General features: G+C 34.2%; 1 protein-coding gene across 4 annotated transcripts in view; it reads right to left on the bottom strand.

The window, feature by feature from the left end:
* GRIK2 (glutamate ionotropic receptor kainate type subunit 2) overlaps positions 1-22267 on the bottom strand; it is a 352900-nt gene that overhangs the window by 220177 nt on the left and 110456 nt on the right. For all 4 annotated transcript variants that reach the window (XM_054280406.1, XM_054280404.1, XM_054280407.1 and 1 more), the window contains 2 exons: positions 14440-14607; positions 10262-10519 (listed from right to left, as the gene is read on the bottom strand). In XM_054280406.1, coding sequence (XP_054136381.1) covers positions 10262-10519; positions 14440-14607 — 426 coding nt within the window. The remainder of the gene's footprint in view (positions 1-10261; positions 10520-14439; positions 14608-22267) is intronic.

The following is a 22267-nucleotide window of genomic DNA, read 5'->3' as shown; positions in this document are numbered from 1 at the left end:
AAAGAAAATTCTATTTAAGAAGCCCTTTGTCAAAAGTATACCTGTTCTGTTTCAAATGTCTTCAGCTGAAAATTTGAAAATTACATTAATGAAGGCAAGCCAATACACAAGAATCATCCATGATAATAGTAGTATTTGCTCAAATGAGTTCTGGAGGTGCATTTGTGTGAAATAATTTCCTTCTGGGGGAAAAAGTGCAGATGTATAAAGTGAGCACAATGTCCAACTACCTACTCCTATGTCCCTATCTCGTTATCAAACCATACAGTGTGACTACTCACCAAACTCTTCCTCAGAGGTACAAAAGAGATACAAACCACTATTTATAAATCAGAACAACCTTAGAATATATAGACATGTTCTACCATATCTTAAGTAATTAATTCCAAATTCTACATTGCCCATATGTGGCCTTTTGGCTATACAAACACATTTAAAGAATTTACATTGCAGCAGTTCATGCTTTAGGAAAAAAATAATTTGATCAAGTTGGGATTCTTGAGAAGAGGGAAAGGAAAGGATGGGAGGTTTTGGTAATATGGTTCTTTTGAGCATATCACTAACTACAAGTATTAGTCACCCTAAAAAGACAGTTCTGGACCACTGAGTATCAGAGGACAAATAAAAGTTATTACTTCCTACTGAAAATACTTTTGAAAATCATCACTTGGATGGCAGCCATGTCAGTAATCAGAGAAAACGTTTCAGGCTAGGTAGTTTTCTTCTGACTTTTTTTTCCTAGACTGTGTAATAAAACAGAATCATAGAAACATTATCCAAGATCACAGAGCTCTACCTTTGACCAAAGACCACCACACCAATTCAAGCATAGCTCTAAGTGCCAAGTAATTTCTTTGAAAACTTCCAGGAATGGTGACTCCACCATCTCTCTGGACAGCCTGTTCCAATTCTCAGTATCTGAGAAAAATTCTCCCTTCTAAAACAAGCAAACAACAAATAAAAAAGGCAGAACTGTATTTTTAATTACACATGTCTGCGCAGGTATGTATATGCATTTGAAATACAAATCTCATTATTGTGAAAAAATATATAAGTGTCTAGACTAGGCCAGAAAAAAATAAAAACCAACCCAAACAAAAATCCCAATCCCCCTTTCTTTTAGACTAAAAATATATAATAATTTTTAAACAGTTACTTAGTACAGGAAAGGAGAAATGTTTAAAATTATATTCATGACTAATATTGAAGATGCAATTACTAAAATAGCATCTACAGAACAGGCTAGCTTTAGGGTTAAAAAAAAATCACTGAACAAGAAAACCATGGATCTAGGTTTAACTCCACAGACAGTCAAGATTTCTATTCTGATACTGTGCATATCACTTAATTTTTCTGCATCTCGGGTCTAAGCATCAGAATGTTAAATCCATTGTACTGCTGTTTCAGCATAACCAGCTGTGACTGAAGAGCAAGGCAATAATCAGCTTTATTGTTTTCCTTAAATATGCTAAGCAAGCACATCAGAGCATGGGTGCAAACATCTTTTATAGTTGCAAATAGCCAATCCCAATTCAGCTTATTTCCAGTAACAATTCTTTTCTAATAATGGCTTTGCAGTACTGCAGTGAAAAAAGCCCTCTACCCCATCCCACACAGTTCCACAGGAGAGAATCAATGTGCTGCTAAAGTTCAGAAAAGGCCTTCAGTTCATGGAACAGTTTTGACCTTGAAGATCACCATGAAGCTTTTTCTTATGTCACCTGAGTACTTATCAGATGTAGCATATGGCAACGGGAAAAAAAAAAATAAAAAAACTCTGAGTCCTGTCCATCCCTTCCTCACCTTTGCATATAATGTGTGAAAATATAAGAAAAAATATCATAATTGAAGCAAATGCTGAAAATTAGGACAACATTATGCCTTATTGATATATTAAAGTTGCCATCTTTTTCTAGTCTCCAGCTACATTTGACATTTATACTCTATTATGTCAAATAATATTATATATATTATGTCAAATGCTCTATTATAATATGACTGATTTGAAATGTTGTTGCTATTCTGTTTTCTAAATATGTTTTTTTGAACATTTTCATAAAGTTTTATCATTAATTTAGTATTATGATGGTGACAGCAATAAGAATTAACAGTCCTGGGCATTTCAAATTAATTATCATAATTGTATGAAATATGATCTCTCAAGTGGATGATGTATAAGCTGTGTAATTTAATGAGGGTGAAGAGTGAAAAAAAAGAGCTATACTACTGTCAAAAATAAAAGATTTTGTCAAAGATGTCAGAATCAATGACAAAAGAAGCAATACAACAAGTTAGCAATTCTAACATGGTTTTAACTTGAAAAGACGCATAAATGAACATCCTCAGATGGAATTTACACCAGCTTAGCACATTTACTCTTGGAAACAAAAGCAGTTTCATTTTTGCTTTAAAAGAAAGGAACTGGTAAGAGTGCAGGAGAGAAAAAACTCTCTAATTGAAACTGAAATGAATCAAGAGAGTGATATTTGAACTGAGAGTGATGCAGAGCAATTCATGAAGGGACTGACATCACAAGTATATTTCACAGTGTTCTCCCAGCCAGAGGATAAAATATGGAATACTTTTACTTTGCTATTGCTAAAATATGTAATATGAAATAAGAGGAAAACTGTACTGCAGTTTGGATAAATCTTAAAAGTATGCCCCATACAAGAATGTGAAACTGATCCTGTCTCAGTTTTCCTCTTCATTTTTCACTTCGTTTTCCTATCATATATTTCTGTATTTGGACATATTAAAAATTTTTCCAGTCTTCATGAAACAATTTTTTTGATAAGGAGTTCCCTAGGAAATTTTCTGTAAGGTTTAAATTCTTAAGTTTCTTCAAACCCACAAAAGCAAAGCAATTAAAACACTATTTGAAATATGTTCATTCTTATAACTTATGGAAATATTATCTCCACCTCTGCTCCTTAGGCTTATATAAAAATACTATAAAGCACATTATGTATTTTTGAAACTTATTTATTTTAAATCCATAGATTTGTTTTTGTGATACTGAGTCTTATTGCAGTAAGTTCAAATTCAATTATTGGTCAAAATATGGATGAGAGCTGTAGTAACATGTTTTCCTGAAGGATGGGCTAGAATATGCATTTTGTTAACTCGTTAGCATTTACTTTGCTTTTCAAAAGATTAATTAATGTCTGTATAGAATTATTCTCAAAGAACAATTACAGACCCATTTGCCATAAAAGAATAACAGAATTGAACACTTTTTCTTCAGACAACTAGCTAAAGTAATTGTGAACATCTGCATAAAGACTAAAAGTGTTTGAAAGTGAAATTTTAACTTCACAACATCCTCCATATACTGATATATTGATATAACACTTGAAAAAATATTTCTGCACTTTACAGAATAAATGTGCAATAACTGTCTTAGTAAAGGAATACACTAACCAGCAATATCCAAATACCACAATCAGGTTTAGCACAAAACTACTAATTGAAACTTCACTTGAAACTACTGTGCACAGCACTTGAAACACTCTGTATTTAAAAGACTTTATGGAATATGCAATCATTCAGGATAATATTTATTCATTGTCCAAATTATTGTGTTATTAATTATTATAATTTTACCAAATTTTAATTTATTAAAGAAGGCTTAAAAGTCTTTTTTCCTCAATAAAAATGTTCAATAAAAGTTCTACAAATGCTGTAACCTCTCTGAACTGGTGATTGAAAGGATGTGGAAGAGAACTACGTGCCATTCCAGTTTATATGCATGGGAGGCTTCAAGTCTACTTTGTTCACATTGGTAAATATAACCCTACTTTAGGTACTCATTTCATTCATTCCACTAAAGCAACACAGAATAACTGCTAATTGATAATCCACAAATTAGGAATGAATTAGTTCCATTTAACATTCTGTGCTAAGCTATGCACCCCAATTGTTATCTTTGATATGATTTATACACAATTTTATTCATTTGCAGAAAAAAAATACCCACCTAGCCATTCATAAGCAACCAGCACTCTGAATTTTGCATCTGCTTCATAGAACCAGAATAAATGCTAGCTAAAACTGCACAAGTCAAAACATTATAAATATACAAAAGTACACACAGATGTAATTAGATGCCATTTTCATCTATACATAAAATAAATATAAATCCAATTTGAGAAATCAACATCAATGGCAGTGGAGTAACTTAATATTCATTTATAATTTAATGTTTCTGCAAATTTGATAGATATATTAGCACCAGTGGTAGTAAATAGTGCTAATAGAGACTTTTGAGGGTTACCCTTATCTGTCTTTTCTTTTTCTGCTCTGTCTAGGAAGATCAGTATGAAAACATTGATGTTGGAAAAATTAAAGAATAAAAATTAATGATAATTAAAACATGCAAACAAACAAACAAAAAAAAAAAAACAAACAAAAAAACCCAAAACAAAATAAAATTTAAAAAACCACCACCCATAAAACCACTAAATTCACGGGATGGATTTTCCCCAGCCTTTCAAGGACATCTGTTATTTTGTTCTTACCTAAATGTTCCTAGCTATCAATTTGTTCTGTTGATATATAGAAGTATCAATTTATTGATATCCCACTGTCCTCCTAGGACATCAAGCCTTCCAGCCCTTTCACCAGCTTTGTTGGCCTGCTCAAGACACATTCAAGTACCTTAATAATATTTTTCGATTCTGGGGGCCATAACTGCACAGAAAATCAAGGTGAAGCCAAAATAACACCAAATACAGCGGGAATTAGATAATGGGAATTTTAATCCCAGTCCCAAGAAAGAAATTGTCATTTTATTACAAATAAATGCCACCTGCATACTAGAGTGAATATAGCCACAAAATGACATCTTTCAACTTCCTTCACTTCAGTTAAAGCACAGGATTCAGTGCTAAAGACCAACATAAAACATTTTTATTTCTGAAATAATTTTTTAGCATTTAGTTTGGCTTCCATTCATAGATGTAACAGATTTTTGGTGTTTATATTCATTCCCTCAAGACCAAAACAAAAGTTAATTAAGAAAAAATATCCAGAATGCTGTTTATATCAACTTCTTCTGTTGATATATAAAAGTATCAATATATTGATATCTATACAAGTGCCACTATAATTTAAGAGCTCATCATCTAATTATTCATGCATTTTTTCACTTTTTTAAATTGTCTGTGATTCAAAAACTTATTTGCAATTTGTCTAGTCTGTTTCCTTTAGCACAGAGATTAGAATATGTACTTGAAATTAGGTTATTGTTTTGAGACCAATTAAATCCATTAGGACATGCAGATAACAAACATATTGTCATTTTTCCACATTTCTTTCTTAAAGACAACTGACTGTAGCAAATCTGTAAATCTGTAAGGACTTAATTAGCGTCCAGGGACAGTTTAGTGGAATTTAATTAACAAAGAGACCATAAATTACTTAAGGGAGAAAAAAAACTAACTGGCCTCTCATTACATCCTGCTAGGAGGTTTTTTAGATTTGAGTTTTGGTTGTTTTGTTTGGGTTTTTTTCTTGTTGTTGTTGTTGTTTGGGTTTTTTCTTGGGGGGGTGGATTTTTGCTGGGGTTTTGTCTGTTTCCGCATTTGTTTTTTAACAGGAAATCCTAGTTAAAAGAAATATGCTTTTCCATTTAAAAGAAGCAATATTTATCTTTTTTAGAAAGAAAAATGTTTTAGAGCCTGTACAAATATATTAAAAAAGTCTTGATTGATAGAAAAAAAAAAGGAAATTAAATCAAAGAAAGAAGCAGAAAGTAGCTATTATTTAATGTAAAGGAAAAAATTAAAATAATGAAAGTCAGTGCAGGACTCTTAAACCAGAGATCCACAAAAAAAGGACTCACAGATTTCTAATTTCCTGAAAGAAAAAACCCATCTACTCAGTGCAACAATACCTACTCCATAAAATTCTACCAGGGCAGAGGCTTTATTGTAATATTAAAACCTTTGTCCATTCTATGTTCATTTTAATTTCTATTACCATATCCCAACAGTAAAAACTGCGTCTCTTTTTACCGAGTCAAGGTAGAATTAACCTCTCTAGTTTATTCATCTACTTCATCTTATTTGTACAGTCTGGAGTCTTCCTTATTACACTGTACCCAACCAGATCTTTCTCACTCTGCTGTTATTGATCATATCCCTCTAGAAGCTCCCTGTACCTATTTCAGCACGGCACAACCTCTGTTTTCTTCTGTGGCAAGCTATCTTGCATTCCTCATCACACACTCCTGAACACGAGGCAGGTCTGATCAGCACAGAAACAACCAGTACTCTGAGGCTCAGTCCAACATGAGGAGCAATAGCTGGACTGCAGACATTCATCTTCTCTGACTTAGCCACTTCTGCATCATAGAGCATGGGCCAGGGTCTAGTTACTACCCACAGTGTATTAAAAACAACTTATGCCTTTTCTCAAATTAGGAGTAAGATGTACAGCTATTCCTTCTCGGAGAATATAGGGAGAATGCTTCAAAGAGGGAGACAACAAACTCATGTCTGTTCTTAGGAGTAATCTCTAAGATTATTACAAAGGGAGACTGGGATACCAAATTTTCTCCCTTATTTCAAACTGGGCTCTAAACGAGCACTGACTTCCCCTTTACCACCTTCATACCACCCAATCTCAAATCAAATTAGATCCAGACCAAATACAAATATCTATTTCATACATCTCATAGAATCATAAAATAGTTTTGGTTGGAAGGAACCTTAAACATCCTCTAGTAACAATCCCATCCTCAGAGGCAGGGATACCTCACCTTAATTTTTTGAAGGCAGCTGCTCTGTGGATTGAAAGACACAAAAAATAGTATGGCAGACTTCTTCTACACTTACATGGATCAGTCACATAAATGGCTTTCCTTCAAACAAGGTAGAAACTTGGGGGATTAAATAGAGTTGGACACGATGGTGCTGTCCAGGGGCAGCTGAATGGTGCACTTGGAGTATTGGTCTCTGGGAGTGACACTCGAGCTAACATGGCCTTTTACTGTCTGCAAAGTGTCAAATAACCACACAGTTTTACCATTTGTTTTTACCCTAGAAGATATATCCCACAGTGAGATAAAGAACATGGACACAATTTTTTATTTTTAGCTCTGAAGCAGGTGATCTCTCCTTTATTACTACAAAATGTTAGCAATTCTTTAGAAAATTCATTAAGCTGAGCCCTAATATTTAAGGAGATAAACACATTTTTAGAATGTATTTATCACATGAAATCATGCTTTTCCTCAGAGTCAACCTGCCATCTTGCAGGACATTGACATATGGGAAATTGATAATTTGTTGGAGAAGTATTGAGATCTAGTTTATGCATGCTTTATACCTTTTCTTCCTCTCTATAATAAAAGTATTAGCTGCCTTTGTATCCATGTTTACAATAATAATAAAAATATATAAAGCAAATATGAACATCCAAAAAATATTAGTTTTACCAATTAAATTATCACTGTAGGTGCTACACCAACATATTAATGTCTTGACCAGCATGCCCTTTGGGGAATTGTCCATTCAGATAAAGGAAATCCATAGCTCTAAAATCATCATTAAAAAAGGCACACATCATCATCCTCAACAACCATCCAATAAAGGAGTGCAAAATGTAGGTGATGAAAAGAGAAACAAAGAAAAAAGGAATTAAAAATTATATCCATTTTTCATTAAGGAATCACTGATCAAATGGATGAAACAGACATTAACACTGATAAATATTTTTGTATTCATTGCCTTCATTTTAATGATTTGTAATTAGATCTTAAATGGCACAAGTCATACAACACAATTTCTAAATCTTAGTTGAAACATCATATTGAGCTCCAGTCCCAGACTCATAACTGAATATTTGTCTTACCCTATGACAGGAGAGAACCACTTCCCAAAATCAAGTGACTACTTCCTTTCAAAAGTTTCCTCTCCTCCTGCTTCAAAAACCATCAGCTTGCACCGAAACTCCAGCAGATATGTAAAATCTGCTTCTTTAAGACTAATAGTTTCTCATAGCTGAGTTGTTCCTGTATGTGCTTCAAAAGCAAGTGATGCTGTGGACTCCCCAGCAGGGTCATTTGCTTTTAAAGTCCTGGAATTATCCATAGGAGATGCTACTAACAAAGAGAAGTTGACAGTCTTTAAAAAGTTGAATTTAAGTTCATTTTAGGGAAAACACCACAAAAAAAGAGAGAAGATAACCTTTTTAAAACAGACTGAGTTTTTTTCTGCCTCTTCAGACAGAAATAGATTTCAAGAGAAAAACAAATAATGTTGTAGGTGAGATTATGGGAACAAGCAGTATTATAATATAAAGGACCTGGCCAGTCCAGAAAGAAATATCATTTTAAAGAGATTATATCCTGGAACAAGTCTTTACACTTTTCAGATAGATTAAATAACTCAATCTACTAATTCATTGTGAAATTTATTTAAAAATTGTTCTAAAAGAGGTTATGTTTTGGGGATTTTTCTCTCTCAAATATTAACAGTAATACCAAGTAGAGCAAGTAGATCAAAATATACACAAGAAAACCTTCTTTTTAATTTTCTTTCCCATTTTTATTTATGTCCTGGCTTCAAAACATGTTTTATTGAGATCAGGTCTATCAAGGCTGCCAACAACATATCTCTGGATATGAAGAGATCGTTAAACATGAAGTATTCTATTGGTTTACTTTTTTTTTTTGGACAGAAGAGAATTACTTGAAATTATTAAGCAAAACAGTTTCAAAGTATTAAAACATATGAATTTTCTAATGGAATTGACTTTTTAAGAGGTAACCTGTTCTTGAAAAAAAGAGCTAGACTCCAAAGGATTTTAATCAAGGTGAAATATCTCCAATTTACACAAACCTTAATCACCACAACTCACTTCTTTCTACCATAATTTGGTTAAAATTTGAGGATTTAACTTCCTTTCCTATTTCAGAACAATAATAGATAAAAATTTGGGGGAAAAAAACCAAACAAACAAGCTACATATTGCTTGCCTTAGGTCTATAAAGCTATGGTTTGATTTTAAAGCTGAAATCAAAAGTTTGATTACCTGAAACTTTTGGTAACATCAGCCAACAAACTTGTAGTGAGGCAGCCTCTAAATGTCCCTGCCTTACAATTTTTTAAAAGGCACAAAGAAAAAATATCAGTTATAAGGACTTTTATGCACCATCTTCTCTGCTCCCTCCTCACCTTTTGGTAGCTACACATGCATCTTATCTGAGCTTGAACTGCAGGCAGGTGTTCTGTCCTGGTGCAGTAACTGCTGCTGGTCTAGCACAGTTAGTCTTCCCTACAGGTAGCCTCACTTTATTTCCTGATTCTGTTTTTTTAATTTCAGATTTGGATAGAGAGTAGTCTCATGTAATGAGGACATCAGCAGCCTTCTGGTTCAATGAACCACGAGAAGAATTTGAGGCTCCCTATGCTCTTTTCTTGACAATGACAGATCAGCCAGCATGGAAGAAGTTACCAGCATTTCCCATAAGATTTAATATGTCTTCTTTGGCCAAGCACCTTCCTTGTATCTTCCATTACAGTGATATTTTCCTCTTAACCAAAGTCTTATTTCTAACCACCACTCTACCTCAAATGAAATGTAAGTTGTACAGCATTTTTCAAAGGTACCCCTGTCAAGGTGAAACTGAAAGGCAAAATAAATTTTAGGATGACTAAGGGAAAGATAATAACCTAGTATATTTCTGCTGGAAAATTCAAGAGTTAATTTTAACTCCTGTAATTCATCTGTAAAACAAGCCTCCAAACTTCTTTTTGGTCCAACTGCTAGAAGCTGAAACCAGGGCTCTTTCTTCACTTCTATCTGAAGAAACAGATACTAAAATTCCAAACAAATATGGCATCTGTTTTCAAACTCAACCAACACCAGAAGCAGCACCAGAATTTAAGATTTCTACTTCACTGAGTACACTAGTGTATTTTTCAAGTTACTATATTTTTCTTCCAAGTTTAAGTTTTAAGTAAAACCAAAAGACATAGCTGTTAGCAACTGTTAAGACACTGCAGAAAACACAGACAGAGTGTGACCAATTTATTGACAGCTGTGAGCTCAAACACACAGAATTCAGCAACTGAAGCATACTTATGAGAATACTTATGCTAATAAGTCCACATTATTTGTTATACACTGCCTTGCCCATAAAATTCTTGCAAACTATTTCTTAAATTATGGAATATGAGTAGTGACACCCTTCCTCCCTCTCTTTGTGTATGTATAGAATGGATCTGCACACAGCCTGATGCTTTGGCCTTACCAGTGCTGTCATCGTAAACAACAGTAACTGTTTTCCACTTGAAGAACTGCACAAGGTCAAGGATGGCACGGCTGAGCGAAGAGAAATCCGGGTAGAGGCTGACATAGAAGGAGTCCTTGTTGTCTGACACCTGATGTTTCCAGCGGGTCTGGATGTGAGGAACCCCCAAGGCGTTGCAGATGGACTGCACGGCGTTGGCTGAGGAGCTGTGGGACGGGCCAAAGATGGCTGCCACCCCGAGGGACAGCTGATCACAGGCTGAAGAGGAGACAGAAGTCTGTCAATGATGAGAGGAAAAAAGGCAGTGTGCCAGAAGGTATTGCACAATATCGAACACAAGGCACTCCATGAAATATGACTGTCTTGCTGACAGAGCTCCCTTCTTGTGTAACACTTTCACTTACGCATTTCAACTTCAGAATATGCTTCCAAGCTTTCATTATAAACTGATCAATATTGACTCTTAACATCTAAATAGTGCTCAGCTATGTTCATTAAACATTCCTATGTCAGTGGAAGCTATAAAGGCCAGCAATCATGTGTCTTTTTAAAAGTTCTGATGAATAAAATAGGTTTGTGCTTAGCTGCTTCTTGCATTTAGAAAAGGGTCGAATAGGACAGTATCCTAATCTGGGTTATTTAAGTGACAACTTCCTCCTCAATCAGTCACCACTACTTCTACTGAAGTCCTAATTACTCAGAAATTTTACATGTGAAGTACCCCACAGTCAATTATCAGGCACAGAGTTAATTTCATTAAAATGGACATTTGACTTTCTGTATCTGAAATAGGTATGTTGGTAGTACAATTAAAGGACCAATCTTTTCCCTAAAATTAAATTGTTGTCTGTTAGCGAAAAAAAATTAGATGTCCCTTCTTAAAAACTGGAAATGCTCAGTTTTGCTATACTTGTATACAAAACTGTCCCTGAGAGCCACTGACATAATACTGCTGCATTCAAGTGGCTCAGCTTCCTGTTTTCTGGTACAGAGTGGCCCTACCTGTACTGTTCATTAGCAGTCTCTGGTCTGTATAATCTCCCACAGTACACTCCAGTATCACCTTGTTGAATATTTGTTAGAACATGCCAAAAAGAAGGCAGGAAAAAATAATCAATACCAAAGACCGGAGTTTCGGCCAATGCCCTGCTCCTATCTCACTCACTACCATAGGCATAACTTTTATAAGTACACAGCTCTGAAAAACAGACTCTGTCTTTTGGGAAAACAACTCACTTTGTAGAGAGAAGTAATGAAAACCAAACTAGACATGAGTATTTATACTGGGTTTGATTAATTCTGTTACTCCACCATCAGTGTTCCTGACAGCTGAGGAAACAAGCAGTAGAAATACATCTTGCTGCATTGCTTTTCTCATCAATTCAAAATTAATTGTTGTGCACATTCTTTTCAACTTGATGAAAATATGGCTAAGTCTTTCAAGAGCATTCCAGAAACTATGCTGGCACACCTTTTTATTGCTGCAGAGCACCGGTGGTTTAAATAAACTTGTCAGAAACACAAGATCTTCATTGCTATTCGGTGTGTTGCCTAAATGACTAGCTCAATAAAAAAAACATTTATGCTAATACTGCCCTTCCTAAGAGTAATCAACAAGCTTTATGCAAATGTCAGTAAATGGGATCACTAACAACAGCAATAGCTACCAGATGGCTTTTCAATGGACTTTTTTTTTTCCCTTTCTGAGATTTGAATAATGCAACGCTTTCACACGTGATTTAATATGGCACTGGCTCTATCAGATGCATACCAATTTTCCCAGAATGTTGAGGGATATTTTGTTGCATTTACATTATTCTTCACTGAAACAGTAACTTAGAAATATCTTCTTGACTTCAGGTTGCTTATTCATATAGTACCTTTAAAAAGCCATTAATATTTCATCTATATTCAACTTCAAAAGTATGTGTTAATAAGAGGTCTAAACAGGCTATTTTTGATGCAGTGCCTGCCTGCTCACTAATGGACATGATAATGAACCACAAAAATGAGTCAAATGCTTAAACTTCATTGTTAAAATTCTGCTTTGTATCCATCATAATAAAATGAACCATTTTGTGTTAACCTTTAGCCTCTGATTCTGAACTAAAGCACCTGTGAGCACAAATGCAGTTGTCTGTATTGTGAATTGATGATGCAAAAAGCTATTAGTACTAGAAGATTACACAGATTTTGGTACAGCATGAGCAGTTACAAATAAAATGTTGCTTTCTCATCCAAGATGCAACTGGGAAAAAGGAATATATGCATTCTATTCAATATGTCTAATCAATAGCACATTGTCATTCTAATTTCAGCTATTACAGTCTAACAAGAATTAGCAACATAATATTCAGGCTAGCAAACCCCAGGTAAGGACTAAAAGTAGTTGCATTTTCTCAGGAAAGAATTAAAGAATTAGAGATCTCAGGAGAAATTTCTCTGCTGTCTGCATCCTCCCCCAGGAACAGGGAGGAAATGTCCCATTAGATTTCACAGGTCAGCATGTGCAGGAGTCAGGAAGCAGTTGAATTTGGAAGGTGACAAGAAAAGGAGAATGAAAGAAACAGAATAAAGATTCAGCACTTTTATTCACTATTGGCTGAGATGGAAAGGAAAGAGTAGTCTCTCTCAAAACCCACTTTAATCCATCACCCAAACCACTAGAATAACAACTCAAAGATACTCTATTAAAAGTGCATTTATTTTCTCTTTCTTCTACCAGACATGCTACTCTGCAAAGAAACCATCTTGCTAGGCATAAATGTTTAGCCTATAATTTTTCATACATGAAAAATGACCAATTTTCATGACAATTTTTCATAATAATCTTTCAATGACCAAACTGTATTCCTGTACAAATACGGATACTCTCTTTTCATGCCTAACACTAATCTATATTTGTATTATTTACTTGTCAAATAAACAGACAAACAGGTTAGCAAGATTCTCTGTTAATCTGTTATAGTAAAAGCAAAAAAAATTTCCCTTCAGTTCTAAAGTGAATATTTAATTAGCATTAGATTCCACTTTTGAGATGTCCTTCATGTACATTAATCAAACAAGAGCTTTCCCTTATGCATAATATCTAATGTTGTATCAAGTGTTTTCACTCTTCTTAGCCCACCATAACATCAAAAATCCCTTATTGTATAAAGCTTTTTGTCTTTAATGCTTGGGAGAGACATGCTGGGACCAGATCACTTGACAGATTTAGGCTAGAAACCTGCCAAAAGAAACGCAGGCTGACCTACAACTCTTTCACCCTTCTTATTGTTTTGTTGCATATAGCATTCATATGAAATTAGCTCTTCAATTTATAAGAAAAGTGTTTTTAAAGAGCATGTAATACAGTGCAAAATTCAGTCTTACCAAGTTTTGACACGAGGCTTTGTACTATCTTCCATAAATACTTATTGAACTTTTTGGTGTTTCCACTTTCTAGGATACAACAATGATGCAGAAATTTGTGTCTATTGTTCCTGACTTAAAAGTAAAGAAATCTGAAAATTTGGATTCTTTTTTTGAGAATCAAAGATTTAAAAATTTATAAAAAATGTTCAAACTTAAATTTTACTCTTAATTCTTCTGTAAACATATAATTTATAGTTAGGCAAAAAGAGCTTAACTCAGGCCGAGTCATGTATCTGATAGTGCTAATCTTAAGCACAGACTTAATATTTAGCTTATTTTTATGCCATACTGGTATAAGATGCACAAAATTACAACTACTACTCCCCTTTCAAAGTCTGTGATTAACTATATAAAGGCATTTGTGAAAATGTACTTGAAGTGAGTGAATGTTTAAAATTGAATTCCAGTTTCAGCAGAATTTTGGGGAACTTGACATTTTGCTGGATAAATTTTGAAGACAGTGAGATTTCTCACTTCAAAGGAACTGATATAAGAAACACCCTAGTCACATTGTTCAGCAAAATTAATTTCAGATTGTAAATATTTAAGGGAATAGCTTTTAGATAGGGTTTGTGGGAGCAAAGGTGGCAATGTAATTGTCAAGCAGTTACCATTACAACCTTCAATAAAGCAGCTCTTTAATGTCAATGACAATAATGTCAGTCTCATTGCATATGGCTTCATCAGATGGACATTTTTTCAGGTAAGTAAATTAAGTGAGACTTAGTCCTTCATTTAAAAAAACTAAATATGCAAAAGGTTACCTTTTTTGGAAGCTTCAAAACTGTCATAAAGATTTATCTTTTGTGTGTCGTATGTTAATGTGGTGTTTGGCAGAAGAGTTCTGTTTCTGTTGATTGTGTTCACAGCAAATCTGAAGGCTAATTCTTCTGCTCCCATTGGACCAGATTCCACACACTCAAAAATGCCTCCTGGTAGAGGAACAAAGAAAAAAGAACAAGAAAAACCACTAGTAAGCAAAAAGGGCATAAAATAGCATCCTTCATAATCCTTTTGGAAAAGATTCATCAGCCCAAAGTATTTAATTCCATAAACCTGATACAGCCCAACTCATGATTCTGATGAGCTTTGAGTCAAGCAATAAGTAAACCAGCAACAATTAGAACTTACCTTAAGGAAAGCCTGTTACTTTTTTCCATTCAATACTCATTTTTGTGTTGTGAATAAAAAATGTGCAGCATTATATATTAACCGCACAATTTAGAAGCAAAATAGGAGAGGGATGAAGTATACTTAATTATTACATCGCTACTATCACTATTGTTACTATTTTATATAATTAAACTTGAAATGAATACATTTGTCCCTTCCAGAGCTTCCACAAACTACATGTGTGTGGCAGGTGGAAGAGAGACTTATGGATTCTTGCTATTCAAAATATATTAATAATGAACTTGGCAGTTCACTGAAAATACAATATACAAAGGAGCATAGAACTGGGATGCCTCAAATTGTCTCCAGAAACTAAAATGGAGAGATATTTTAGCATGACTGTTTGCCTGAACTGGTAAATATGTTGAGCAAAAAGTTCAGATTTTGCTGTTTTGCCCTGAAGTGCAAGTAGATGTTAACTTCATTCTCAGTAAATACAAGAATCCAAGAAACTACACCCTGCATAACCTCTAGCCTGCAATGAAAATATCCCAAAACAAGGCATGCTACCAGAGTAGGACATGCCTCAAATAATAAAAAATTTCTAGAACACTTTTGAGCCAACCTTCATCTTAAATGCAGCAAATATGTTTGTGAGAAAATGCTCTGCATCAGCTTTTCTCATTAATGAGATATCATTGTCCATAGAATGTAAATTTATACATACTTTGAGGTAACATAATTTATTCTTGGATCTGGAAAAGCCAAGGATACTGTGACAATAAAAGTAATTTGAAGATATGTCCTTACTGTGGTGACAGGGAATGCCTCAGAAAAATGATCAGTGTCCTTATGCTCCCTTCAGCCCTCATTTCAACAGAGACATGTCAATTCTAGTGGACAGACAATGGCCATCACAGGATCACTAATTACAAGTCAGTATTGTGCCTCTCAAAGGAATGTTGCTCATTCACTCTCTCCTTGCTTGTATTCATTCATTTCCATAGTAGTGTTGCTTCTTGGACTCGTACTGTCTGAAAAAATTCTATTCAACACTGCTACTTTCTCATCAGGAAGTTCTCAGAATCTGAATCTCCAGTGTCTGGATCAAACTAAACTTCAAAAACTGCAGTCAGTTTGTAAACAGTCTTGTGAGTAACCAAGCACATAAATTGTTGGTAAAGCAAAAAGATGTGTATTTACTATTTATTGATAGTATTAAATAGAAAAGGCTGTTTGGTTTTACAAATACTCTTCCTCTTGCAATACATTTCTCACTACAAAACTGAGGTGTTAACCTTCTTTTCCTGCAGATCAGCTTTATAAATTCTGGCAAGAGCCATAGGAGCAGATGCTCATATAATATTACTTTAAAAGCACAAGCCCTTGCCACTGAGATAAGATATGACTAATAATTATTTAAGCTTTAGTCATTTCAAACTGAAAAAGAGGCAATGAAGGGAAAAGCAGACTGTTAAGGAAAATTTCAATATCTTCAGTAACCAATATTAACAAAACTGTCAGAGCTCAAGCCAAAGAAACTTAGATAGTGTTCAGTAAATATATAAGCCTAGTACACTTTAAAACTCAAAAAACCCCACCATGTTTATTTGCACAATAATGGAATATGAACATGAAAGGCAACCTACTGCTTTTGAAGTTAATGGAGTGCTCTGTTCAGGGAAACATTCTAATAGACAAGCTTTTGTGCTGCTAAAACTTACAGAATCTAAGCATTGCAATTCAAATGGTCACATATAGGAGGATAGTATTTTGATTTGGGGAAAATACTTTTAAATTGCTGCAGAAATCCAAAACTTAGTTAAATTATAAGTATAGATATTCAGACACAATAAAAAAACGTTTCCATTAACAAAATTAAAATTAAGATAGATTTCATAGGCTTTCCTTAGGCATCTGGAGGGCAGTTATTCAATTATATTTGAATAAACCAGTATGACACAAACAATTAGGAAATCCTAACTATATCCCAAGCTAAATTAATTAAAAGAAATAAACATTATAGTTTCTTGGTTCTCCTGAAGTTTTACATTGGAAGATTTATTCTCTAATAGCCATGTGTCTGAAGCTCAATACAACCTTCCCTCTTTAAAAATCAGCATTTTTCATTATAATGATTTCTAAATCCCTGAGACTGGAAATTCTCTGTCAAAGATTCAGCCACTACTCTCAGCATTAAAAAAAAAGGGAGGAAGAGAAATTTTGTTTTGACCTTGTCTATCTAGGTAACTCTTAATGTTAGTGACAGTCCATCACATAGCAAGACAATTTTATGAAGATGACACCTCCTGTGAGTGGCCATGATGTGGAATTGTCCACATACACCATTCAGTGATTTCTTCCCTCACTCACTGACTTATTCTCTATCCCTGTGATAAAAAACCCCCAAACCTGGCATCACATGGTCCGTCTGTTTCAGGGTATATTTCCAGTCCTAAGAAAAAGAGAAGTAGAATAACCTGTTTCTATTATTCTATCATTAGGTATTTTGCTAGGAGGAAGGAAAACTTATTTTCTCCTCCTGAATATTTTCACATTTTGCACTAGGTAGACACTGAAAATAAAAATAATGAACTCTAGAGGAATATAAAGTAGACCATATATTTGAAGATTCCTAGCTATTTTCTAAGCTGTATGTTGCCAAAAATCCACTAGGTTCCTTTCATTTCAGTTTAGTAAAATATATAACAAAATTTTTTGGATGCTGGCAGGTTCATCATAACCTTCACACTAAGAGACTCAAATCAACTGGTTCTCAAAAGTGTTTCATGTCCTAATAATATGCAAAATGACTGAAAATGCCAGGTTCCTCAGCAGTGAATGCAGCTTTGGCCAAGCTGATACAGCACATACAAACACACCATTGTTTAATTGAACATTTATTTAGTTTAAATTGAACTCAACTTCTAAGACCAGGAGCTCAGACAGACACGTCTGAATTCTGAATATCAGAATAAATTAAAAAAACAGATCCTCATCCTCGAGATGGAGAAACCCTGTCAGTTTGCTTGGAAGTCTATGCATTAGATGTTTCCGGGATGCTCAGCAAAGACACATAAATGAGTTCAAGCATTGACAAGAATGAAAAATTTTAAATGGTGCTTTTCTACTGCTGCATAAGAAATACAAACTTATTCAGTAACTTTAAATTTAATATTGTGTTCCTAATTGTTACTGAGTATGCAAAAATAGTAAAAAAATTAAAACAATGACTATTTTTAAATACTGTGTCATGCAATCCACTGGCTTAATACTGGGAGTCAATCCATTAATTACATTGTATTTTTTTTATAAAATGGAAAGAAAAATAAAAAAAATTGGCTTTCCATTTCAGATATACTCAATTATGAAGGGATAGTGGTATCCAGAGGCTGTCATAGCATACTGTGTCATGTTGCTCCCTCCCAAGCAGGCTTTTCTTTACTGCTGCTTCACTTTGTATTCAGGATAGCCTTATTAATAATCAAATTGAGGAATGCACTGCAAGCCTTCAGATAAGCAGACAGAAGAGTCATAAATCTTGCCATTCGTATGGGGACAAGCAGCCAAAGCAATGCCTATCTCTGTCTAACAGCTTGAAAAATTCAGGTGTTAGGATTTGGGGGTTTTTAAACAGAGTTTATAGACCCACGATAGGCAGAAACATCAGTTCTCAGATGCAACCAGCAGCACATCCTGGAGGAATAGCCTGAAATTTCATTACTACCTCAGAACAGAAAGAAAAAATTTAAAAGCAGTTAAAAAAAATGTGTATATTATTCTTAACTTGCTCCAGTGGTCTCATACACAGCTTCTTCATTTACAGAGTTAATGATAAGGCAGTTTGTCTCTGCCCTATAATAGTGACCCCAGGGAATATGGGATCACGTATCTGCAGCTCAATCTGTAGCCCATGAAGTTTTACAGGCTGTGTACAGTAGCTGATAGCTGTGTAGCTGAGCACTTCGTGTTTTTACTGTCACAGTAACCACTTAGATAAACCTCACTAGATTTTTTGGGGTGATCAACACCTGAGGAACATTTCAGACACGCCAATCCAAGCCAGATAAGCCAGAGCAATTAAAAAATATTCTTTAAATACTGCATCTGTGAAGTGACATCTGGGATAATTCAAATTTCCTATTAATGTTGATGTGAAAGAATTGCTTTTAATGTACCTGAAATCCATTAGGATTTTTCATCAATTGACTCTATTAAAAAATCCTTCTATGACCAAGCTCTTTTACCATAACAAATAGGAAAAAATCAATCATCAATTTAATTCTGATGGAATAATGGTTTCTTCAGAAACACAAATCATTGACAAAAAAGGATAGTAATATTTTACTAAAAAGGATAAAATGCAGATGTCCTTAATATTTTCCAAGAAAAAAGAAAATCTAAAATAGTTCATAATTATACAAGTCCAAAAAAATTGTAATGAAACTGTTCAAACTGCATTTTCTGTCAAAAAAACTGTAGTAGAATTGACATTTATTGCTTACAAGTCATCCCGTTTTCCCCAGTTTTCAAATAATTTTTTTAAACACAACATCCAGAGGGGGAAAAAAAGTAAACTTGTTACACATCTTGGCAAAAATTATCCCCCCCAAAAAAATTTTCCTACTTCAAAGTACCTAATTTCAAAAATAATAGGTTAACCCTCTGAATAATTCAATTTTCCATTTCCATTCCACAACAGGGTCCCATTTGAAAATCACCATCTTGTGTGTTTTGTATTATCATCCCCATGTAACACCTGACAAAACCCAGCAGAAAGAACAAAATTGCATGAATCAATAGATAACTATAAGTTCCAGAACAAGTTATTAGGAAATCTCTCCTTCTCTCACATGTAGAAAACTTCTGACATGGCAGCATACCATGAAACCTGAGCTACTGTTACCTACTTGAAAAAATCGTCATTCAAGCAAGCTTCAAAAGTATCCAAGTAGGACTTCCAACAAGCTAATAGCAAATCTGGCTAATATTAAATCAAAGAATTTCTCCTTTGTTTGTGGTACAGTCACAGTCACCTGTTTGTTTCATGAGAAATTAATGGCATCTAATTACAGCTACAGGCTGTTTTGCAGTCTGTGCCCTCTGAAAAATTAAACCCTTAAACATGTAACAGAAGGCCACACTACCTCAGATCATAGTCTATCAAATCAGTCATTATGAAGCTTGCAGACTACTTGAAATTACTTAGCCTAAAATAACTGGTTCTAATGATATTGTAAATGTATGAACTATATACACAGAATTAAAACTTCTATGGTTTTTAAATGTGAAACCTGGATACAAAAATTCAAAAATCATTCACACATAACATTTTTCACATTAACAAAGTTATGGAAACAGTAACATTAATCGTAATTTTAATTTTAACTGTGATTTCCTTGTTTTATGATATAGAATTAAGTTTCTTTTCTTCTAATATCAAACCGGCTGGATAGAGGTCTTGCACATACACATACTAGCTTTTAATAGCTATACATTTGTTAACATTTTAGCCATATTATCAACAGGCACCAATCTGCACAAATTTACTGACAGCTATAAAGGTCTTTATTAATGCCTTATAAAAACTAGCATCAGTCACATGTGACATGAACACTATTTTTTTAATGATACAGTAGCTCTTTAAATATAACAATGAAAACCTCTTTCTTAAGTAACATTAAAATGGGACTGAGAGCCTGGAGAAAAAATCTTTTAAATCCGAGTAACATTTATTCCCACCATTTTACTTTGAAAACATATAAATATATTTAAACATTTAAATACATTTAAATTTCACTACTAAATTTATATTAAGTTCTCTAGGAAAGATTTTTATTTTCTTTTCCTTCACCTCAGGTCAATACTTTGCATCTAAGGTAGTTATGCTGCAAAGATGTAATCCTGATGTGACAAATAGCAATCTCTTTTTTTGACTGATTATTTCATGCTCAGAAAACATGATCTCTTAGACAGACTTTGCTCAATTAGCTGCAAAATTTGGGAGAAAGGAGTGGCTGGTATCTGTGATAAACAACTTTTCTAAAAAGTGCGTCAAGACAGAATGAAAGTAATTCTGTCAGGTATTATATTATTAAAATATATGCTTTTATCTGACATTTTCCAATTTCAAAATTGGCCATTTGGTAATTGGAGCCAACGACTGTGCAAGGAGGTACCACATGGAGAAGATAATAAGTCAAAAGCGCATTATTGAGGGTTCAGAGGGTGGTATTGCACTACAGACATTTGCAGAGATGGCAATGACGGCTTTTTGGAAGTGTGAATGGACTGCACCTCTCCAGCAGAGTTACAGCCAGAAGGCACTGAAGAGGCTCATCCCAAACGCTGATATCACTGACACGGCGTGCACAGCACTGCGAGGAGGAGGCTCAGCGGGTGCTGAGCCACAGGGACTGACAGAGGCTGCTGGCTGAAGGCATTTCAGTGCTAATCAAGTGTGCTGTGCACTGTACTGATAATCCTCTTTCAGGTCCTGTTATGGATTTGAAAGCTACAGAGATGGTTCAAAGAACTCCTTAAAGGCTGGCAGCTTAGACTTTGTGCTTCCTACAAATACAGTAGAAAATTACATCTTAGCCACTTACTTCTGTCTGGAACAGGATTTAAGAAATTGAATCACTCTCAAACAAGATGTTAAAAATGAATGAAAAGTTTTCTTCTTTACAACGTTTTCCATAAAGTAATGTAGTTTATGGAATTATAGATTTCAAATACAGTTGTATGAATCTGAACAATACCACGTTTTTATTACTTCTTTTCAAAATTATATTGAAAGCTTTCTGAATCTCACAACAGGAAAAAAGTTGAAAAGGATTACTTGACAAAGAAAATGCTGGTTATTTGACTTTGAAGCCGGTTTTATGTGGATACAGCACTGCAGAAAAAGATAGCACACTTCAGCAGAAACCTTTATCCATTTTGAGTGCACATATGGTTTGGAGGAAGGAAGCAGGATCTAGAATTTCAGGAGTTGGCTTTCATTGCTGCTGATTTCCTGCACAATATTGGACAATATTATTTTCTTTAAAAATAAATATTTCATCCCAAAACATCTCAACATTGCATTACAGGCACAATTATTGGAAAATCCAATATGTTTTGAAATGAGATGTAATTTCGTTCATGGCATCAGTGTATGAAGCCATGAGCACAAAATTTTGCTGTTTAAAATGCAGAGAACTATTAGCTTCAATATCTAAGTTATACTTTGATTGACATTTTAGTGTAGTTGTATGAAACTGTCAACTTTTAGGTATGTTAAAATCCTAAAAAGGATTTGAATTATCCACCGATTTAGGAAAAATAAAACTATATTTTCTGATTGCACAATGTGGAACAGGATAAATAATCAGTCAATGTTATGTTTATATTGTTAATGTAAAAATCAAATATCAAAAGAGAAAGAGTTTGGCTCTTCTTTCTTAAATGTAGGGAAATAATAAGGAACATTATGAA

This window comes from Melozone crissalis, unplaced genomic scaffold (assembly GCF_028551555.1).
Source record: "Melozone crissalis strain CALT ecotype California unplaced genomic scaffold, PUWL_Pcris_2 ptg000027l_1, whole genome shotgun sequence".
In the NCBI taxonomy this organism is placed as follows: Eukaryota; Metazoa; Chordata; class Aves; order Passeriformes; family Passerellidae; genus Melozone; species Melozone crissalis.
The sequence above is the reverse complement of the archived record's forward strand: the minus strand, read 5'-3'. Positions and strand labels throughout refer to the sequence as shown.